This window comes from Tenrec ecaudatus, chromosome 6, assembly GCF_050624435.1.
Source record: "Tenrec ecaudatus isolate mTenEca1 chromosome 6, mTenEca1.hap1, whole genome shotgun sequence".
NCBI classification, from domain to species: domain Eukaryota; kingdom Metazoa; phylum Chordata; class Mammalia; order Afrosoricida; family Tenrecidae; genus Tenrec; species Tenrec ecaudatus.
In genome coordinates this window covers 7,710,125-7,732,554 of record NC_134535.1, presented here as the reverse complement: position 1 = coordinate 7,732,554, position 22,430 = coordinate 7,710,125, and the positions used below count along the sequence as shown (strand labels likewise).

Genomic DNA, 22,430 nt, shown 5'->3' with positions numbered 1-22,430 from the left:
CTGTGGATGCTCCTAGGTACCTGGGATCTCCGGGCAGTGGGATGAACGAGGGGCAAGGCAGGAAGGGAAGGTGCCCAAGCCCCCAACTTGTAGTCCCTGAAACCCAAAGGGGTGGTACCCCACCTGGCCCCTGCGTGATCCTGGGGGCAGTGGTCCCTCCCCTCAGGTCCAGGGCTTCTTCCTCCTTAGCTCTTTTTCTTTAAGGACCCTCCTCTGCTGGGCTGGCTGCCCTCAGGAGCAGCCACTGGCCAGCACCTCTCCTGTTCCCCCAGGTGGCATGCTCTTCTGCCTGGCTCCTCTCTGCATGGCTATAGCCTCTCTTTCTGCAGCAGCGAGTAACCCATTGATCCTGCTCGCTGAGATGCGCTTGGTAGTTAACCCCTCTGTGCCCAGGGCCCAGCCGGCACCACTTCCTGTGGCCCCACCTGAAGACTCCCTCACAGGCACTCACTACTCAGTTCCCTTCCTGTCCTGAACCAGGGCCTCACTCCCAGACGTCCACTCTTGGATGGGGCAGCCCAGACCAGGGATCTGAATTCACATCCCCTTTCTGTGTGGCAGACCCTCTCCCCATGGCTCTGAGCAGTTCCAGAGTCCCATTTGGTCCCAGAAGCTTGTTGGAGGGGGGCTCAGCTTGGCTGGAGAGCAGAGGGCTTGTGTGTCTGTCCAGTCTGACTTTAGTGTGAGGACAACAGGAAGCTGACAGAGAAGATTCCGGAGCAGGGATGTGATGTGTTTTGTAGGAAGATTTCTGTGGTCCCGGTGACAAGAAGGAACGAGAAGTGGGCGGATTGAATGAAGTGACCCAGGAGCAAGGCAAAGAAGTCACAGGGTTTGGCAGGTGACTGACTCAGGCTTGGGTTTCTGACCTGGCCCCATTGGGGAAGGAAGGGGCCAGATGCCCCCGTGGGGGTGGGGTGTAGTGGGTGAGCAACAAGGGACAGGTAGCTGAGTTTGATACTCCATCCTTTCTGTAGGACAGCCTGGGGGTGGGTGTTCATAAGCCTAGACTGGGGGTGCACGGTTACTGTGGAGAAAGGGGTAGGGGTGTGTGAAACGCGGCTCCCCACAGCAGCCCAGCCCTCACTCCATGTGAGGGGGGGGCTCAGCTGGAGGAACCAAGTGGAAAGGGGTGGGGCAAGTCTTGATGACTACAGTAAAGAAGGCAGGGACAGGGTGCAGTCTTTCTAGAAATGGAGGGGTGGGGGACCTCAAGGGGAAGTCTTAAAAAGAGGGAAGGGAAGGTGGCAGAGCAGTTCAAGAAGCAGAATTTGCATTCAAGGCAGAGGAGGCTACTTTGCAGATCTACCAGGAGCCCTGGTGGCATAGTGCTTATGCTTTGGGCTTCTAACCATAGGACAGCAGTTCGAAACCACCAGATGCTCTGTGGGCAAAAGATGAGGCTTTCTACTCCCACTAAGTTAGTTTCAGTATCTGGACTAATGATCCCTTAGGGGCATGGCCAGGGAGGTTGGGAGCTACTATCAATGAGGACAAGAATGCAGAAAATGTCCCAAAGCTGATTGATGTAACTTTTCGTGATGGACTGAACTACTGAATTGTATGGTATGTGGGCTATAGGCTAATAAAACTGTTGGGGGGGGGGTAAAGAGTTAGTCTTTCTTGGGGGCTGGCAGGGGAGACGGGGCAAATGGGGAGCTAATAAGGGATACAAGAAAGTAGAAAATGTTCTAAAGCGGTGGTGGTGACCACACAACCCTTCGATGAGATTGAACGATTTAATTGTATATGTGGATTATATCCCAATAAAACTGTTAAAAAAGTTACAGAGTATCTAACCGGATGAAACCACTCTCAGATCCCCACAAGATTCTTCTAGGTGCAAATATTGCTTGCTTGTTCCATGACAAAAACTCCTTTATTTTTCTGACTTTGTTTCTTCTGGGTTTCCTAGTTTGTGAAGAACAGTAGAGGCATAGAGATAAGAACCGATGCAAGGGTTTATAGGGGAGAGAGGAATGGGGGGAGAGATGGGGAGGGTAAGGGGGTTGGGGGAGCATACAATGTAGGGGGGAGGGGAAGAGAATGGTCTAAAATGGGTTGTGATAAATGAATATACAACTCTTCTTGGTGGTTGAACTATTGAATCGTGTGGTCTGTGGATCAAGTGCTAATAAAATGGTGAAGTCTCAGAAACCCAGGGGCAGTCCTGCCCTGCCCTGCCCTATGGGGGTCACTGAGTTGGAATCCAGTAGGTGGCAGTTTCTTGTTTTTGAAGGAAGTTCTGGGAGCCCCTAGGATTCTCATCAGTGCTCAGAAGGGTCTCCCCAAATCTGCTGTCACCCCACCCAGATCCAGAGCCCTTGGATATTGGATTGTAGGTTTGGGCCTACATTCCTGGACTCAGTGTCCAAGGAAGGAATCCCGAGTTGGGTCCCAAGGGTGGGCTTGCAGGGCACTAGGGGAGCAAAGCACCATTAGATAACCTGAAGCTGGATCCAGAAGTGAGCATGCTTGTCCACTGCTGGCCCGGGCAGGACTCTGGCTCTGTGGAGCCACAGCCTACCACCTGTGACAGGTGGAGGCACAGGGGAAGGAGGGAGACAGGAGAGACGTGACACCAGGATGCGGAGTGCCCCTCCTCCTGTCCCGAGGGGCCACGATCCTGAACCCCACTAGATGCAGTGGACAGTGAGCCCTGTCCCTCGCAGGACATGGACTTGGGGCCGATACACCACTTCCCTTGGGCCTCATGTGGTCCGAGAGCAGACCCACATCCCCATCTGGCCCCTCAGGCACAGCGGCAGAGCACTAGTGCACCAACTGGCCCCGAAGCCATCGTGCTGCCTGCAGGGGGGACGCCAGGGAGCCGCTAAGAGGATGCCGAACGCCACAACTGTGCTGCCGGCTGGCAGACTTGCTTCCTACTCTGAGGTTGACCTGGGTGGACCTGCTCCTGAGGTCTGGTCCAGGTGTGCTCCAGATGTCTCTGGTGCATCGCCCCCTGCCAGCCAAAGATGACCACGCACAGCTGACGGGCACAGCTTGAGTGTTGGTGAGGAACCAGGCTGCGTGTCCTTTGCAGCAGTGCGCCTGGTGCCCTACTGGGTGCAGGCAGCCTGCAATGGATGTGGCCACAGCTGCTCCAGGTCAGCTTTCCTCCTCTCTGGACCCCAGCCTCAGTGCCCGCAAGGCCCCCGGTATCCTACCAGCCTTAACCAGGACAAATCCCAAACTAAACTCCCGGCCCTGGACTTGGTTTTGACTCAGTGGCCCTATAGCCGGGTTGTGTTTCTGAGACTGCACCTTCATTCCGTCAAGCTGATGCCGACTCGACATGACCTGCTGGACAGAGCAGAAAGCCCCAACTTTCTCCCAGAGTGACTGGTGGTTTCAAACTGTTGACTTTGCCGATTGCAGCCCAACTCGTAACCACTCTGCCACCAGGGCTCCTTTGAACTCTGTATGGACACAGAAAGTTTCGTCTTCTCCCATGGGGAGGCTGGTGGCTAAGAACTCTGGACCCTGAGGTGAGCAGGTCAGTGTGTAACCTACCACAACACGAGGGCTTCTTTATCCAGGCTGCCCCTCCGTCTTGAAACGCCTGGGCAAAGTGGTGGGCTGGGGGGTTGTGTGCCAGGCATGTGGGCCTAGTTCACTGAGGTTCATGAAGAGTCTTCACCCCTTCTGCCCACACCACTGACATGGGAGGTCTGGGGACTGAGCCCACCCCATCTCAGGAAGATGGGCGGGGAGAAGTCTGCCAGTCCCTCCCTGCCTGTGACACCCCCTGGAAGGTAGGGATGGAGGGCAGCCTTGGCTTCCCCACTCCCCGCAGCTTGTGCTCACCACGCCCCCTGGTGGCCGATCACCATGCCACCAGGCCTTGGCGTGAGTGCACATTTTCCTTTGATGAGTGGGGAAACTGAGGCACAGTGAAGCCGGGACCTGCCCAAGGCCAGAGTTAGGGACAAAATGGGCTCTCGGTATGTCAGGGGCCTCTCAGTGGCGGTCCACATTCTGGGTCCCTGGTTCCTTGGGGCTCTGAATCTTCTTTCCCTTCCTGCAGACATGAGTTTGGGTACCCAGCCCCTTAGTTTGGGCAGCTGCAGGGTGGCCCGTGGGTGGGGACAGAGGGTGAGGTTTCACCAAGGCTAGACTAGGGGTGGGGTAGGGGCTCTAAAGAGTTAGGTGGCATTGAAAAGGGTGTCCCCACAGCAGCTCAGGGCTCCCCCGCATCTCCCTACTGCCTGAGCCCCCTGTGGCTGTGGGGAGGGTTCGGCTCTGGGTGCCATCCTAGGGCTGTACTGCCTGCCCTGGGAGTAGCCGCAGGGCCGGGCTGCCGGGAGAATTAAGAAGACGGAGGCTTGCTGGCTGGTCACACAATTGTTTCACACTCGGGGATGTAGTCACAGGCCTTGTCTGTGGCCGGCCTGAAGGTCGAGCAGCTCTGGCCCGGTCCAAGCTGACGGGTTGAGGGCGGAGCCCCGGCTCAGGCCAGCGCCCCATGCAGCCGGCCCACCTCCACGAAGGCCTGCACACAGCGGTCGATGTCCTCCTCGCTGTGCACGGCAGAGATCTGCACCCGGATGCGGGCCTTGCCTTTGGGGACCACGGGGTAGCTGAAGCCAATGACGAAGATGCCTGGGCAGGGAGACAGTCCACCTGGGGCTCGCCAGAGTGCACCCAGCACCCAGTCTCCAGAGGCCCGGGGTGACAGGGCCTGCGGCTCTCAAGCTTGAAAAGCTGGCTGGGCTAAGGATGGTGGGGTAGGAGTTCGGGGTACATGGGAGGTGCCCAGGCCAGGCCTTTCCCCTTGCCTCTTAAGCCCTCTGACATCGAGTCAGTTCCAACCCAGTGATTCTCAAGGACAGACTAGAACCACGCCCCAGGGTTCCAAGGCTGCCTCCTTTTCCTCCCTTACAGCAGCTGGTGGGTTTGAACTGCTGACCTTGGCTAGCAGCCCAGCACCAAACCCAGTGTACCAGGGCACCTTCCCTCTCCCCTCACCCTGGTCACTGTGGTCCCACGGGGCCTCTGTTCCCCCTACCTCTCTTTAGCATGTCGTCTGCCATGCGCGAGGCCAGCCGAGCGTCCCCCAGCATCACGGGGCAGATGGGGTGACTGGCCCCGGAGATGGTAAAGCCGGCAGCCTCCATCTTACTGCGGAACCTGTGGGCATAGGCTGGGTATCACGGGCAGCTGGGGGCAAGTGGCTGGAGCAGCGCCAGGCTGGGGGAGAACGCGGGCCGCCGGGGCATGGTGCACAGTGGGGAGATGGAGGTGTGAGCACCGAGTCCCCTGCAACCTTACTGGGTGGGTGGTGGTGTCCCTTGTCACCCCCTGCCACCCCCCCCCGCCCAGACTGCCCGGCCCTCCCAGGGCTGCACCGGTGGGTCTTGGCTGCCATGGACTGGATGATGGCATTGCTTTCCATGAGCAGATCCAGGGCCTTGGAGGCAGAGCCGACGACGGCAGGGGGCAGGCTGTTGGAGAAGAGGTAGGGCCGGGCCCGCTGCCGGAGCAGGGACACCAGGGCTGCTGGCCCCGTCGTGTAGCCCCCTGAGGACAGGTGGGGGAAGGGTTAGGGGGTGAAGAGCCGGAAGGTACCTAATCCTTTCCTGAGAGCATAATCCATGCCACCTCTTCCCTGTAGCCCCAGATCACTCCTCCCCACCTTCCCGAGACCCCTGGAGGGCCCTGCCAGGGAGGGGGAACCCCGGGACACCTGATGCTCCGCCCAGAGCCTTCCCCAGAGTGGAGTTGATGATGGTGACCTGGTCCATCACGCCCAGCAGCTCATCGGTGCCCCTGCAAGGGAAGCCGCCACAGCTGCCTCGGGCCACCCACGTCCAGGAAGCATGGGCGGGGGTGGCAGTGACCGGCCGCCCACTTGGTTTCCCACCCACCCTCAGGAACCAGACCCTGGGCCTTGGGTAGCGTGGGCTCCCACCGTCCTGTGGGCCCCAGGAAGCCAGTGGCGTGGCATTCGTCCACAAAGACCAGGGCGCCGTATCTAGAGGCAAGGCGGCAGATCTCCTGCAGGGGTGCAATGTCACCGTCCATGGAGAAGGCCCCGTCCGTGGCCACCAGGCGCAGCCGATGCTTCTGCAGGGGACACAAGGGCACAGGTTGGTGGGCACTGTGAGCAGGACGCTCGAGCCACCATCGACTTGGGGTCCAACCTTGGCTGCCTGAACTGGCAGGGTTTCTGTGAGTGGGGGGCAAGGCTTGGCCCCGGGCTCCCACCTGGGCCTCTTGCAGCTTGCTCTCCAGGTCGGCCATGTCCAGGTGGCGGTAGCGGTACTTGTGGGCCTTGCACAGACGGATGCCATCGATGATGGAGGCGTGGTTCAGCTCGTCCGATAGGACGGCGTCCTCAGGGGTCAGCAGGGCCTGGAGGGAGGCAGTGCCAGCCTAGCCAAATGCCTAACTATCTGCCCTGAGGTTCCCTTGCCCCGAATCTCCCCACATTGGAATTCCCCTGCCAGCCAGAGCCCCCTGCTCCTGGGCACTGTGCTGTACCAGTGGTCTTGGTCTTACTCTGATTCTGGTGTGAGAGGATTAGCTACAAGGTCGATGTTTCAAACCCACCCAGAGACGTCGAGGAAGATCGACCTGGGGACTGGATTCTGAAAGGTCACAGCCTCCACATCCCAGCGGAGTTCTACTCTGTGCACATGACAATGACCTACAACAGCCCTGCCGAGCCTGGCTTCCACTGTCTCTGATGTGCCAGGAGCTGGCCACCATGCAGGCCACAGGGTCCCCACTCCCCCTCTCCTGGACACAAACCCAGCCCAGCCTCGATCACTGCAAGAAATGGGAACTGGAGCCCCTAGGCAGGGCGCCCTGCCAGCTTCTTCTGACTGTCCACTTTCCAATCCCGCCTGGGCCTGGCGGGCCCCACCCTCAGCCTCCACGCACCTCAAAGAGGCCCGCGTTGGCATCGAAACAGCTGGGATAGAGGATGGCATCCTCCCGCTGGTGGAAGCGGGCGATCTTGGCTTCCAGATTCTTGTGGATGATCTGGAGGGAGGGAGATGGTGTGGTGTTTTGCGGGGGGTGGGGGGGAGGGCGGGTATGTGAGACAAATGCTGGGGGCCAGAGGTTTGGAGGGACAAACACAGAGTCTGGTTTCCCCACTTTCTGCCCAAGAGTTACCCCAGAGCCGACAGGGGGCCTGGCTGGTGGCAGGCCTAGTTTCCCCACCTCCCCCCTTCCTTCAGTTTGTAACCGATCCAGGAGCCAGCAGAAGGGGCACTGACGGGAAGGGCGAGCAGATGGAGTGCCTTTAGGGTGTTTAATGGCAGTGGAGAGGATGAGGTGCATAATTTGAGCCATTAGCCTCCAGCTCTGTCTGAGGAGGGTTGAGAGCCAGTGCACCTGGTGACGGCTGGGCTGCAAAATGTCCCCATGGGAGCTGGCTGTCCTGCTTCTAACTTGCTCGTCACCCCCACCTTTCAGAGAGGGCAGCAGGCAGAGCAGGGGTCAGGCGCATGCACACTGTGCCAGGCCAGATCTAAAAGTAGGATGAGAAAAAAACCAGCCAACTCCCTTTCCACTCCGACTAGCAGCAACCCCACCCCGGGACCCTGAGGTTTTGGAAATCTTTCTAGGACCAGACAGCCTCATCACTCTCCCAAGGAGCAGCTTGAAGGTCGGAACCCCTGACCTGGCTGGTGGGGAGCAGACCAACACTTACTGGGCAGCGCCTATCACAAGGAAAAAAGGAACTCGTATTTGTAATGTACATGAAACAGTCCCCTCGCCCTTAGCCAACATATGCTAAGTTTCGAGTCAAAGACTACTTACAGAGAAAGAGATGACATGGACTGAGCCAGAAGGAGCCCTGGTGGTACTGGTAAGCTTGGGCCGCTAACCTCAAGGTTGGAGGTTCAAACCCACCAGCTGCTCCAAGACAGAAAGGAGAGGCTATCTGCCCGCATAAAGACAGCCTGGCATGTCAAGAGCGACGGTCTCCTTGTTGGTAAAATTGGGGGTACTGTCACAAATGAGGAGCCCGGGTAGCATAGTGGTTACACATTGGGCTGCTAACCCCAGGGCCGGCAGTTTGAAGCCACAGATGCTCCAAGGAAGAAAGAGGCAGCTTTCTACTCCCATGAAGAGTTCTGGTCTCAGAAGCTCTCAGGAGCAGTTTGGCTCTGTCCTGTAGGGTCGCTGTGCTTCCGAACTGACCGGATGGCAGTGACACACACACACACGCTGAACACAGTGCCTGGTATATAATAAATCAAACCCCATGGCTCTCAAGTCCGCTCCGACTCATCGTGACCCTTACACAGGGTTTCCAAGACGTCTTGTGACAATAATCCACAATTTCACCAACAAGGAGATTGAGGCAGAGGGAGGTTAGGAAATCTGCCCCATAGTCATAAACCCAAACCAACCCAAACTCCCTGTCACTGAGTCGATGCCGACTCATAGCGACCCTAGAGGGCAGAGTAGACCTGCCCCTGTGGGTTTGAGACTGTAATTCTTGACAGGAGTAGAAAGGCCCGTCTTTCTCCTTTGGAGCAGTGGGTGGTTTTGAACTGCTGACCTTGAAGTTAGCAGCCCAACTCATGCCACACAGTCATAGAGCTAATAAATGGCAGCACAGGGACACATCAAGCTCAGACACTCGGTCCCAATCCCTGCGTCTACCCCTGTTCTCTCCTGTGATGGGTAGGTGGGATGGGACCTGTTCTGTAGGTGGGAAATGGATGGTGGGAAACGAGAAGCCAAACGACTTGGTGAGGCCTCTCAGCAAACACAGACCTAAGGCAGACTTCCCACCAGACAGCTCAGGGGTCAAGTGAAGCCAGTGCCCCTGGAGGAGCTGAGCTGGCTAAACCAGCCCTGCTGACTGTGGGAAGTGGACAGCTGGGATCAGTGGCCAGCCTCGGGGACAAAGTCCCCCTCCTCCTGCTATACCTGGGTCCCACAGATGAATCGGACGGAGCTGAGGCCAGCTCCAAACTTCTCCAGGGTCTGTAGGCCAGCTTGGATCACCTCGGGGTGGCTGCTCAGGCCCAGGTAATTGTTGGCACAGAAGTTAAGGATTCCTGAGGTGCGGAGAGAAGGTGGGGGGTGGAGGTCAAAGTAAGGAAGGGTCTGGAAAGATTCTGGTGCCAGATTGAGAGAGGGCATGGCCCTGTATCTGTGGTACACAGGTGTGAGCCCTGAATTTGATGGCAAGAGGTGAAGGGGGCCAGGTAAGTCTCTCACTGCACCTTAAAGTTCACACTCTGGCTTTGAGGATGCCAGTCCTTCTGCATGTGCTGCCCAGAGACCACCTCATCTGGGACTCAGTTTCTCCTGCGTAATGGAAAGGGGCAGATTGAGAGGCCCCACAGCGGTCCTCGAATACACCACATGTCACTTTGCCATCTGGAATAGAATCACATGCCCCAAGGGGATGTGTTTCTGGTTTCCCTCCTTAGCAGGCCCTGCACTGTGAAGCCCCAAGTGAACACACCACAGCTCCCCTGAGGAGGAGTGTCACAGGCTGGAAGAGGCAGACCTAGGGCGATGGGAGCTGAGGTCTCCTAATTTTCCAAGCTGGGGCAGCCTGGGTCCCGGGACCTCCATTTTGTGGATGAGGAACAGTACCAAGGACTCTGTGCCTATTTCTCTGGCAGAAGGCAGCTTGGTGGCCTGTTGGTAACCAGCCTGGCTCAGAAACGGTAGCAGCCAGTGATCCAAAAGACACTGGTAAGAGAGGCCTGGCTTGATTTCTGCAGCTGCCCCCAACCGGCTTTTACTCAGGGTGCCTTGTACTCTCTGGCCACCTTCCAGATGCAAGAGCCAGGGCCCTCAACCACAGCCCAGTTCGGACTGGAGTTGGGGGTCGGGGTTGGGCAAGCCATTTGGCAAACCCAGAGTTTCAGCTTCGTCGTCTGTAAAAGGGGATCATTCATTCCTACACTGAGAGCTGCAGGACTCCACAGGTGGCAATTAAGTCTTTTGCAAAGCAAGAAAGGCAAGTCTTCTGGCGGCCACTCCCCACCACCCGGCCTTGAAGCGGGTGGTTGGGTGCCGGCTGGATTCCTCTCTTTTTATCTCACTGCTGGGCCTCCCTCCAGCCGCGTGCTCAAGGGCAAATCACCTCCCTCCCCGAAAACTGGTTCAACCAGGTTAAAGACAGGGAGGCCACAAACCAGCCCGATGCACGGGCAGGGAAGCGGCAGCTAGCGTGAGTGCCTGCAGACCCCGCTCCGTGGCAGCGCAAGTCCCCGGCCGGCGGGTTCCTCCGGCGTTACCTCCGGAGACGCCGTCCACGTGGATGTGTGGCCCCTGCTGGGACGTGATGACTCGCTCGCTCTTCCAGGTGCCAGCCCCGCGGATGGCGTCCAGCTCCCGCTCCAGGATGCTGCACAGCTGGGCCAGCGCGGACTTGGCCCGGCCGCCGCCGGGGGCCCGGGGCAGCGCGGCTCGCGCGAACCTTCCGGCCCACATCTCGCCCACTGAGCCGGACACGCTGCTCCGCCCAGGCCGTGCGCACGGCGGGCCGGCCAGGTCACGTGGCCGGGGGCTGGGTCCCGGCAGCCAATCGGAGTGAGCGCGGCTGTTAAAGAGGCAGGCGCGGGGCGGGGCGGGAGGTGCGGCAAGGGGCGGTGTAAACTGAGCCTGCCGAGGTCTGCGGTCCCGGGAGAAAAGGAAAGCGGGGCTTGCCCCACGAGACCCCCCTTCGCGCCCATCCCCGCCTCTCTCTGTAACTCTCCACGCGAAAGCAAAGGGGGTGCACTGAGAACCCCAAAGGGTTAAGCCGAGGAGCAGGCATCCAGCCGAAGGCCAGTCTGAGGTTTTCCGTGACTCAGTCGCTGTCTCGGCACCACTGCCCCCGCCCCCAGTGCCCCCTACGGCCCGCACCCCCACTCCCGCCTTAAAAATGAGAAAACATACTCTTTTTTTCTTTTCGAATTTTATTTTAAAGTTGTCAAATTACAAAGACAGCAAATTCTTCCCTGCACAAAAACAAACCCCGCCTCCCCCAATCCTATTTTATTAAAAATAAGAGAAAATTGACTGTACAGGTTTTTTCCTCGTAGCTCCTGAATGTGTTAAGTACAAGCACTAGATATGTAGCTATGTACGAGAACTCCATCCCCCTATATACATACATATATGCACCCCTATGTACACAGATCTGTCAGAGACTAGCAGATTCAAAATTTCCATGTCTGACTGTCCAAGCCTCCCTACAGCTAAGTTTCAAGGCTCCCTAGGTTTAAAGGTGCAGAATCTTTGAATTTGGGTATGGCAGGACTGGAGAGCCCTGCGGGGGCGGGGGCTCTCTCCCCACCCCCACCCCCTGCCCAAACCAACCTAACCCTCTCACAGAACCACCACCAAAATAGTTGGGGGCAGGGGCAGAACCCTAAGATACAATGCAATTGTGTGGAAAAACCCAGCTTTCAACAGGCACACTGAGGCACTTTGGCTGACTGACTCCCCACCCTTTCTAAAGTTTCCACTCCTTTTTCACATGAACTCCTCCACCCCCACCCCTCAGGAAGTTCCCAGCAAGCCAGTGAGGGGCCCCACACCGCCTGTCCCCTCGCCGACTGCTACCTTCCCTAAACAATAGGGGGCTATAGGGAAGGAAACTGGATACGGACACTTCACGTCTATTCCCTTTGCTGTGGGGGTTGCTGCTCCCATCCTCTCTCCAGCCAAAGCTTCAAATTTTTCTCAAGACTTGCCCAGCTCCCAAGAAAGCTCACCTGCCTCAAAGACACCCCCCCCCTTAATGGAAGACAAAGTACTACAAGGGGATGGGGAGGGATGGACAAGAGGTGGATAAGGACCAGCCACTGTGAGCTTTGAAAAGTTATTGAATGCAAAAAGTGATCTGCAGATCTGCATTTAAACTCCCAACTAAGTCACAAGAAAAGTTTTTAAAAATACCCCTAACAAGGCTGTCAATTCCTAGATACCCCGCCCCCGCAGCTAGCCAGAACAAGCTGCCCCTTCCCCCCTCCTCTCTTCCCGCCATATACCATCGCAGCACACAAATCGTCCAACAAAATGAAACACACCAGCCCACCCAAACCCTGACACCCCCCCCAAGTAGCTTAGTAACAAGGTAACAAAACAAAATTTTAAGTACACTCTCATCGAGAGATGAGATTTATTGTTGCTGGCCTTGCATGATTGCTTCCAGAAAGAAATCAATTTGTCCTCATTTCTGAGGGGTTCAAGTTCTGTCTCTTATCAAGTCAGATAGAATGGGGCAAAGGCTTATAGATGAGAGGGCCAGAGGGTAGTTAGTATTTACAGAGGAAAGAGGTGGGAATGAGTGTCCACAGAAAACGGCCTCATTGTCACTTCTTCTTGCCGGACCTCTTCGCACTGGACTTGGCTTTGGGCTTCCCAGATTTGGCCTTCTTGGGCTTGGATGCCTTCACTGGCTTGGCCTTGACAGTCTTGGGCTTCTTGGCTTTCTTGGGTGTGGGGACCGGCTTCTTCTTGGCCTTCTTGGCCGGAGTGGCTCTGGGTTTCTTACTGGGGGCTTTGGAAGCAGCCTTCTTCGGTTTCGCTGCTTTCTTGGGGGTGGCCACCTTCTTCACTTCCTTTTTGGTCTTCTTGAAGGCCACTGGTCTCTTGGGCTCATCGCTCTTGGCCAGCCGAAAGGAGCCCGAGGCCCCGACCCCTTTGGTCTGCTTAAGGACCCCGGTGGTGACCAGGCGCTTGATGGACAGCTTGATCTGCGAGTCTGCATTCTCACCCACCTTGTAGTGGCTCTTGATGTACTTCTGGATGGACTGGCGCGAGGAGCCGGCCCTGTTCTTCTCTGCCTGGATGGCAGCCACGATCATGTCGGAATACTTGGGGTGGTCTGTGGACTTCTTGGAGGCCTTGGCCTTCTTGGGCTTGGCTGCAGGGGCAGACGTCGAGTTCTCCGTCATGGTGGACCACCTGATCCTGCTACTGAAGAAGCGGGGCGGGCTGAAACGGCACAGCTGTCGGCCGAGGCTGTGATGTCAAGTCCGGGCTGGCTCAGTCCCTGACCACCAGGTCTGCCCGGAGCCCGCCTCCACGGGACACGCGGGCCGCGCGGCTCCGCCGGGGCTCCCCGGCTCGCAGGAAGGCTGCGGGGCCGGGTCTGCGTGGCCCAGCGCGGGTGCTCCGTCGCTCGTCCCCGGTGACCGGCTCTGCCTCCTCCGCTTCCTTTTTTTCCAGCGCCGCGTCTGGCGCTCGGGCGGCGCATCCGGGTATTTAGCAGCGGCGGGCGGACCGCGGTGAGGACAGGGCTGCTGGCTGCCTGCTCCCGGCCCGGAATGGCGCTGCGCCGCCGCCATCTGTGTTTCTTCCGCCGAGCAAATCCCACCTTTCCCCGCGGCCCGGACCTTCCCGCGGCCCGCCGTCGCCCAGAGCCGCTGCCAGGGTCCCTGGGCTCCCCCGCCGGGGGTCCCGCTGACCCAGCAGCCCACCCCCGCGCCCACCGTAGGTCTCTAACGGCGCCGAGGACCGCTGGCGCGCCGGCACATTTCCCCTTTGCGGGGGGCTAGCTCTACGGAGCTGGGGAGCCCAGGCGCGGGGACCCCCTTGGAACAAAGCCCCCTCCCGGGGCTAGCAGGGGACCCCATTCCTGGATTGCTGCGGGATCCCCCTGCCGGGTGGAGCGGCCGGAAAGCGGCCCCAACTAACACACGCGGTCCAGAGCCGGGAGGCTCCCAGCCGGGCCAAGCCGGGACAGGGGGGAGGGGTCGCTCCCCCGGGGACCGGTCACCTCTCGGGGGTCGCCCCGCCACCGAGCCCCCCACACCTCTAGCCCCTCTCTGTCCTTGGGGCCCCAAGCAAACTTTCTCTGGAGGAGTTGGAAGGACACTTTCAAACTTTTTCCCTTCCCCCTCCTGCTTAGTCTTTTTCCCACTGCGCCCCCAGACTTTTGTGTCGGGGCTCCTATTTGAGCCTGAACCCCCAGTACAGCCTGAGCCCCCTGGGGGATAGGGAGAAGGCTCTGGGGCCACCTCCTTTCCTCGCAGACCCTCACATCTCTCGTATATACTAATTGGGAATTCAACTATATCTCCCTCACTCTGGTAGTTTTGGGGTGACAGGGACAGAACTTGCTGCCCCCCCAGTCCCTAAGGTCAGCTTGAGGGTCGCACAGCTCTCCTGAGACACCCTTGAAGGCAGTGGGGGTGGGCTCACAATGGGGGAGTTGCCGGTGAAGACTCTCCCCAGAGTCCTGGGGGCCCCAGGGAAGAGGAGATGTCATGAATATTTTAAGGGCTTGGGGAAGTGGGGCAGTCCAGGAAGGGTTGAAAAGGGGGTCGCGTGCCTTGGGTCCTAATTTTCAAAATATGTGCAAGTCGTTCAGAGAGCCGTAGCCGGGACCACCGCCATTTTGCCGGGAGGCTGCGGATGTCTGTTAAAATATGTACCTCCTTCCCCAGAGCTGCTGGCCGGTGTAGACGAGGGGGGCAGCCCCGCGGAGGGGCGCCACGGTTTGCAGGGAACCTTGAGGCCCCAGGGGACTTAAGCCCAGTGGAAAAGACCCTGGAGTTCCCGGGACTCCTTAGGCACCGCTGGCCGGTGCACACACCGGGTCCCGCGGGGCGCGGAGCTGGGATTCTGGGATGCTCGCTCCCCGCGCGCCCACCTCCCCCGCGCGCAGACACTGCGTCCCCGCCCTCGCCGTAGTCCTTAAACGCAGAGTCTGGTCTCGATCCACCTGAAGCACGCTCTGCGGGTAGGGTGCCAGAGCCGGCCAACGTGATGGTCGGGTGGGAGGTTCGGTCAGACCCGGGGCATGTTGGGGAGGGAGCGGAACGGAGAGGGATTGGGGGTTCAGATGAGGGCGAATGGGTTTAACTGGCAGAGAGGGATTCTGGCACGACCTTGGCGTGTCTGGGACCAGGGCAAATGAATGGATTTGCCCCCAGACCAAAGGATGGATTGATCCAAAAGGTTGGGGGCGGAATCAGGGCGAAGGGAGTGTGTGGCAGGTGACCGCGTCCGACGCCTTCTTTCTGGGCTTATCTTGGTGGCGCAGGCGGGCGATGACAAGCCGCCAGGTTAGTTGAAAAGATCGAGTGCTCGTGTAGCGGGTGTCACCCGAAGTTTCCAGATTTGAAAACACAACCTTCTGATGGGTTTGTTTGGGTTATTTCCACACACACAAAAAATTTTTTTCCTCTGGGTTCCCACTAATATGTGGAGAACCAGGGAGGCGTTCAAATAGCCCGGAGATGATTGTCCGACCCGTGGCCCCAACCCTTGCCCCCTCCTGTCCCCCCAGTGTCAGAAAAAGGACTGAATGAAGCCCAGGACGCAATAAGAACATAATTTATTTGCACAGCAAGAAACTGCAAAGTGCTGCCCCCCGCCCCGCCCCCTCACCCCGTTTCTAGGTCTTCTGAGGCAGGGGAGGCGGTCCACGTGCCCACTAGCCGGGTCACCCCTAGTTTCCCCGCAGTGGGTAAGGGAGGTCGCGGGGCTTGCAAGGATGGATAGGATGAGGGGCCCGAGCTTCTGCGACCCCCGGCCGGTGGTTCACGTAGGAGCCCGCACGACCCCTCATCCCAGACACCTGGAATTCTCTCCGGGAACAGAAGCCTGGAATCCAGGGACCCGTGCTTTCCGCTACCGGCACCCCTTCTCGCGCTTCACGGCGAGATTCGTGCTCCCCCAGCCCCCCGATGCTGATTGGCGGAGTCGGGGGTGGGGCGGGGTGGGGGTGGGCGGCCGAAGAGGGTCCCCGGCCTTGGGCGCAGGGTGCGAACCAAAGAGGGGTGAGGATGACACGGGTGCGCCCCGCAGCTCCGGCCGAGGTCAGGGGGCTCCCGGGCGCCCCGCCGGCCGCTCTGGGGTCTGGATGGAGCGCAGAGCCGCTTTCCGGGCGCCGGCAGAACTCCCCGCCTCTCTCGCCGGCCCCGGGAAAACTCGGGAGCCGCGGGGCCGCGGCAAGTCCTCCTGGGAAATGTAGTCCGGGCGCCGAGCCCCACCCCGCGCCCCAGCCTGGGACCCTGGGCGCGGCGAGGGAGGGGCCCAGGCTCACCCTGTCGTTCTCCAGGACCCAGTTTATTTATTTTAAAAACTTGTTTAATAGGTGCCCTACCCACCTCTGGGGTTGGTGGGAAAGTGTAAGACTCGTTGGAATGCTAGGGTCACGCAGATCAAGGTGTGTGGTGTGGTGTGGTGTGGTGTGGTGTGTGTGTGTGTGTGTGTGTGTGTGTGTGTGTGTGTGTGTGTGTGTGTGTGTGTGTGTGTGTGTGTGTGTGTGTGTGTGTGTGTGCGCGCGCGCGCGCGTGAGTACATAACGTCTGCGTTCTTCCACACCTGGGAGGCTGACCGAGGCTAATTGGCCAGCCAAGGTGGTCTGCGATTGGCTGACTGATGCCCAAGCCCCTCCCTTTCCACCGAGTCTTGTGAGACCCCGACAAGGCAGTCACCCACCCAGGGCTTCGGAAGGGTCACTTACTGACTTAACCTGTGCCAGGTGCTGGTGTAGACGCCGGACTGTGGGACTCTGGACAAAACAGACAAGAGGCTGGCCTCGTGGGGAAGCCAGAAAGAAACAGACGGGAGTCCATTCTCTGTGGGAAAAGAGAGTTGGGGGGAGGGAATTAAGGGCAGTTAGAACTCACTTCCCACCAAGCTTGGGAGTTGGTTGGTTTGGGGAGGAAAGTTATAGACAGAGTGGATGATGTTGTTGTGGTCAGGTGCCGTCGAATCGGCTTCGACCCATAGCAACCTTAAGTAGACCAGAAGGAAACGTTACTGGCCATCCTCAATTGTTCCTATCCCTGTGCCCACTGATGCAGCCATGGTGTCAATCCAGCGCCTGGGGGCCTTCCCCTTTTTGGCCACCCCTCCACTTTCCCAAGCACGATGTCCTTCTCCAGGGACTGGGCTCTCCTGACAATATATCCAAAGTGTCTAAGATGCGGTCTTGCCATCCTTGCCTCTAACGAGCACTCTGACCTTACTTCTTCCAAGGCAGATGGGTTTGTCCTTTGAGCGGTCCATGGTACTTCTCCAGCACCACAATCCAAATGCACCGGTTCCTCTTCGGTCTTCCTTAGTCACTGTCCAACGTTCACATGCAGATGATGCCATGGAGAATAGCAGGGCTCGGGTCAGGGGCCCCTTAGTCCTCAGAAACACATCCTTGCTCTGCAGTGCTCTGAAGAGGTCTTGGGCAGCAGATGGACCTAATCAAGATGACTATTGCTCCCTTGACTGCTGCTTCCATGAGCATTGATTGTGGATCTAAATAAGACAAATCCTTGACACCTTCCACCTTGTCTCCATTGATCATGCTGTCAGCTATTGGTTCAGTTGTGCACAGCTTGGAAGCATTTTCAAATACTGAAAGCCTAAACAAAGAATACAGGGCAGACAGGAGGTGGTTTACCATTTGTGTTAGTTTGGGCTAGACTAGAGAAACAAATTCATAGACAGTCATGTGATTAAGAAAGAGTTGTATAGATAAGAGCAGTTGAATATTGAGAAAACATCCCATCCCAGTCTAGATCAAGTCTATAAGTCCTATATTAGCCCATATGTCCGATACTAATCTATAAAGTCCTCTTCAGACTCACGAAAAACATGCAGTGACACTGAATGCAGGAAGATCACAGGTCAGTGGGTAAAAATCTTGTGGGTTCAGTGGCATTGTAAGCATCTCAGCGCTTCCAGGGGTCTCCAGATGGCTCCCCCAGTTCCCAGGGCACGGAGTCTATCAGTTTAGTGCCACCTGTCTTGTCAGTAAAGCGTCTCTCGAGCAGAGAAAGTGTCTCCCACCTCCAAGGAGAAAAATCCAGGAGTTCCCAGAATCCTTGGGAGAAGGCCATGGCCACACCGAAGCCTCATTGACTATAATCTGATTGACAGGCTAGACTCCACCCCGAGACTCTTAATCCTCAAGTTGACAAACGATGATGACATCACTAGCACACCATTTTAAGAAGCCCCGGCAGAGACCACCATCTCATTAAGCAGCTGGCATGGGAGCACAGATTTGAAGGGGTTGGGAGAGGAAAACTTTTGGAGGAACTCTGTTCCCAGCCCGGAGAACAAGCTCCATACTGAGCCCTTGAGGCAGACACAGATCATGTGACTGACCCAAGAAGGGACATCAAGAGGAAAGAGTTCCTAAGGGGACAAGGAGAAAACAATTAAGGGGCAGTTCGTGTGGGTTTTGTGAATCATTGTGGGGACTTTGGCTTTGACTCTGCATGAGATGGGAGCCGTGGGAGGGTTCTGAGCTGTGGGTGGGCTGGGGATGTGGTCTGACTCACAAGTCCACTCTAGATGCTGTGTGCAGGCAAGGCTGCAGATTGGGACAGAGCAGGATTGGGCACAGGTGTAGTGATCCAGGTGATGGCAGTGGAGGTGATGAGAAGCAATCAGGTCCTAGGTGTCTATGAAATGAGTCCCCCCTCCACCATGCCCCCTAGGGATTCCTGATGGGGGGGTCTGAGATGCCACAGGGTGATCCCAAGAGTTTGGTCTGAACACCAAGAAGTGGGGGCCGTGGACTGGACTGGGGAAACCACGGATGATTGCTGGTTCTGCTGAAGGACCGAGAAAGCCGGAGTCTGGACAGGGGCGTGGGTGCCACGTCGTGGGAGCTGTGAGCGAGAGCGGGATGCAGTCACCAAGGGGCTGAGAGAGACAGGAAGAACAGGATTGGAGCCTTAGAAGGTGGGGATGAAGAAAGGAACCAGCAGAGGACTTAAGGAGGAGGGCCTCCCACGGAGGAGGACCATCCTTCAGACTGTGAGGACGGGGCGGACGTGAGTGGCCTAGCACGTCAAGTACAGCTGTCCACGGGAGTGGAGCCATTGTCTGTGCCTGGGGAATGGCAGTGACTCTCATCTGGAAGATGAAGCCATGTGACCCAGACGATCCGCAAGAGAGCTTCCAACACTTAGGGATGGTGTGTGAGTCCAGGTTGACTAGAGAAACAGATCCAGAGAGACGCACATGTGTGTAAGAAAGAGCTTTAGATCAAAGAGTAATTGTCTATTCAGAGAACATCCCAGCCCAGTCCATAAACCCAGACCACACAGTTACTGCTGCGTCCTGCAGGCTCACAGGACCCGTGTGTGCCTGAGCTGTGTGCTCAGAGGGGTTTCAATGTCTGATTTTCTTCTGAGTGGACTCTCCAGAGTCTCCGTGCACAAGTCAGATCATGAATATGCTTGAGGTGGTGGTGGTTAGGTGCTATCGAGTCGGCTCTGACCCATAGCGACCCTGTGCACAACAGAACAAAACCCCGCCCGGTCCTGCGCCGTCCTCGCAATCGTTCCTGTGCCTGAGCCCATTATCACTGTGTCCGTCCATCTCCTGAGAGCCTTCTCCTTTGTCGCCGCCCCTCCACTTTACCACGCATCATGTCCTTCTCCAGGGACCGGGCTCTCCTGACAACAGGTCCTAAATATATAAGCCCATTTTCGGTTAGTTTGTTGGTGTTGATTTATATGGGCAGTCTTATGGGGACAGCAGCGGGACTGACAGTTCCTAGGGACATGGGAGGGGAGAAGGTGGGGGAGCTGAGCAGGGAGCCAACAGGGAATAGTAAAATGGACCTCAAGTAGGGTGCAGCTTTTCTGGGTGTGTTTGAGCAATGGAATTGTATCTGAGAGGAATGACTGAGAGGTGAATGGCAGACGAGCATAATCGTGGGGTAGGAGGAAAAACAAAAACAAAACTATATGTGTGTGTATACATACATATATGGATATGTATATTTGTTTATGTATATATATGTAAATCCAACAAGGAAGCAGATGGACTTTGGGCCTCTACTTAAATCTTACCTTAGTATAAGAATGGTTTGTTCTAATAAAGTGGCACTGGATGGCACCCACCCCCCTGACAGATCGCTGAAGACAAAATGGGTGCATAAGCAAATGTGGCGAAGAAAGCTGATGGTGCTTAGCTATCAAAGCTGTAGCATCTGGGGTCTTAAAGACCTGGAGTTAAGCAAACGGCCATCTAGCAGGAAGCAACAAAGCCCACATGGGAGAAGCACACCGCCTGTGTGATCATGAGGTATGGATGAGAATAGGTATCAGAAGTACAAAAACAAGCAATCAATTGAAGGGACTGGATGCAGTGGAGCTCGAAGTCCACCAGCAAGACAAGTGGACAGTCCCTCTTGGAAGGGCGTCCCGGTATGGAGGATATACATCCAGGGCGTGGTGTGGCACTGATGAACCACTAACTCTCCTCTAGTTCTTTAAGATTTCCTCCTCTTACTACTGTGGTTTGTATGTAATATGCCTCATTGGTCATGTCAGGCTTGTGTATGTGCATTTGTACATTCATGATCACTTGACTACATGGTGGTCAAGCTAGATGACCGCTCAGAGACAGGGAGAGGAGTAAGGGCTCCATGGGGGTGCAGGAAGTGGGGGTGGGAAATGGGGAAAGGGTGTTGCTGGCATTGATGATGGTAGAGCCCCATCCCATGGGATTGAGCAACAGAACTGTATAGGAAGGGAAAGGATATATTGGAACGAGTAAGATAGATCAATACAATTATTATGAAAACAACAGCAAACAAACAAATAAAACATATAAGGCCAAGTCTCGCCCTCCTTGTCTCTAAGGAGCACTCTGGCAGTACTTCTTCCAAGACAGATGGATTTGTCCTTTTAGCAGCCCCTGGTCTTCCAGTATTCTTCTCCAGCACAATTCCAATGCACCGATTCCTCTTCAGTCTTCCTGATTCAACGCCCCACTTGCACATGCCTATGAAGCGATGGAGAATACCGTGGCTTGGGTCAGGCGCACCTTAGTTTCCCAAGTAACCTCCTTGCTTTTCAACGCTCCAAAGAGGCCTTGTGAGCAGATATACCTCATGCAACTCATCTTTTGAGCTCTTCACTGCTGCTTCCGCAAGCATCGCTTGTGGAGCCAAGCAAGACAAAATCTGTGACAAGTTCAACCTATTCTCCATCTATCACTGTGGTCCGTCCGATGATTGGTCCAGTGGGAGGATTGTGATCTTTACATTGAGTTGAAATCCATCCTGAAGGCTGGACTCCTACCTGCCGGAAACAAGGAGGACTTGAAGCACTTGCTGATGAAGATCAAGGATTGCGGCAGCTTTTTGTTTTAGTCGAGTCTCATTTTCTTTTATTACTATTATTTTAAAATTAATCCTTTTATTGGGAGCTTACGGCCTTTAACACGGATTCCAACTCAATGTAACCCAAGCTCAAAGACCTAACCCACTGCCATCAACCCATTCAGACTCCTAGCGCGCCTAGAGGACAGAGTGGAACTTCCCTGAGAATTTTTGAAGACTTTAGCTCTTTACGGGGATAGAAAGCCTCATTTTTCTCCCATGGAGCAGCGGGTGGTCTGGAACTACTGACCTTGCAGTTAGCAGTCCAACTCACAGCCCCCTATGCCACCAGGGCTCCCTACTTATTGTAAAGGAAACGAAAATCCTCACAACTGGATTAGCAGTTTAACGTCATGATAAAGACTGAAGTTGTCAAGGATTTTGGTCTTGCTTCCGCCATCCATGCCCAGGGAAGCAGTAGTCAAGAGATCAGAAGACATAGTGCATTGGGCAAGGGCTGCACGAGACCTTTTGAAAGTGTTGAAAAGCAAGAGCATGACCTTGAATACTGAGGTGCACTGGCCCCAAGTCAGTATTTTCCATCGCCTCCTATGCACATGAAAGTTGGCCACTGAATAAAGAATCGGTGCATTTGGATTGTGGTGCTGGTGGAGAAGATAAAAAGTACCGTGGACTGCCAAAAAGAACGAACAAATTGGTCTTGGAAGCAAACCAGCCAGAATGCCCTTTAGAGATAAGGATGGCAAGACTTCACCTCCTGGACTTTGGACACGTTAATCAGGAGAGACCAGTCCCTGGAAAAGGACTCCTGCTTGGTAAAGTGGGGAGAGGGGAGCGGGTGGAGGACGACCCCGGACCAGATGCACTGACACAGTGGCTGCAGCAATGAGCTCAAACATTACAGGTGCTGTGAGGCAGGCCCAGGACTGGGCTGTGTTAGGTTCTGTTGTACACAGGGTTGCTATGAGTCGGAACTGACTCCATGGCAGCCACCACCACCACCACCAATCTTCGAGAAAGGACATTTCTGTTTGGCAAAACCACCTCCTTATGGTATTTCAGTGACTGCAGCGAAGCTAACGGGGACAGGCCACTCCGCGACACTCCTACCCTCCTCTTGGTGAGTACTTGAGGGGTTCTGCTTGCTGTTTGGCAACAATGCTGTGGTGACCCGTCCTCTCTAGCTGGGCCCCTGCCTGTGGGAAGCAATCTGCAATTCCAAACTGGGCTTACAAACACATCTTCCCTGTGACGTGGATGGCAGGTTGGGGAGGAGATGGGTGAAATGACCATCGGAAGGGACCCCAGCCCCTCAGCCAAGGTGGGGAGCCCTGGACGAAAGAGTGGATGATGGCGGTGGCAAGACAGACAGATAAAGGAAGAAACGTTCAGGCGGATGAGCTAGAGACTT

The 22,430-nt window shown here is 56.3% G+C and overlaps 2 protein-coding genes across 2 annotated transcripts; both read right to left on the bottom strand.

Moving 5' to 3' along the window:
- Nucleotides 1–1,859: 1,859 nt before the first annotated feature.
- On the bottom strand, nt 1,860–10,461 carry GCAT (glycine C-acetyltransferase). Its single transcript, XM_075553544.1, has 9 exons — nt 10,227–10,461; nt 8,899–9,029; nt 6,889–6,990; nt 6,211–6,357; nt 5,915–6,069; nt 5,690–5,772; nt 5,352–5,523; nt 5,012–5,133; nt 1,860–4,605 (listed from the first exon to the last, which is right to left on the bottom strand). The coding sequence occupies exons 1-9, from the start codon at nt 10,420–10,422 to the stop codon at nt 4,454–4,456; spliced, it is 1,260 nt and encodes a 419-aa protein (XP_075409659.1). The 5' UTR covers nt 10,423–10,461; the 3' UTR covers nt 1,860–4,453.
- Nucleotides 10,462–12,066: 1,605 nt separating this feature from the next.
- Nucleotides 12,067–13,177, bottom strand: H1-0 (H1.0 linker histone). Its single transcript, XM_075553543.1, has one exon. It carries the CDS (start codon nt 12,873–12,875, stop codon nt 12,291–12,293), a length of 585 nt encoding a protein of 194 aa, XP_075409658.1. The 5' UTR covers nt 12,876–13,177; the 3' UTR covers nt 12,067–12,290.
- Between the last annotated feature and the right edge of the window lie 9,253 nt (nt 13,178–22,430).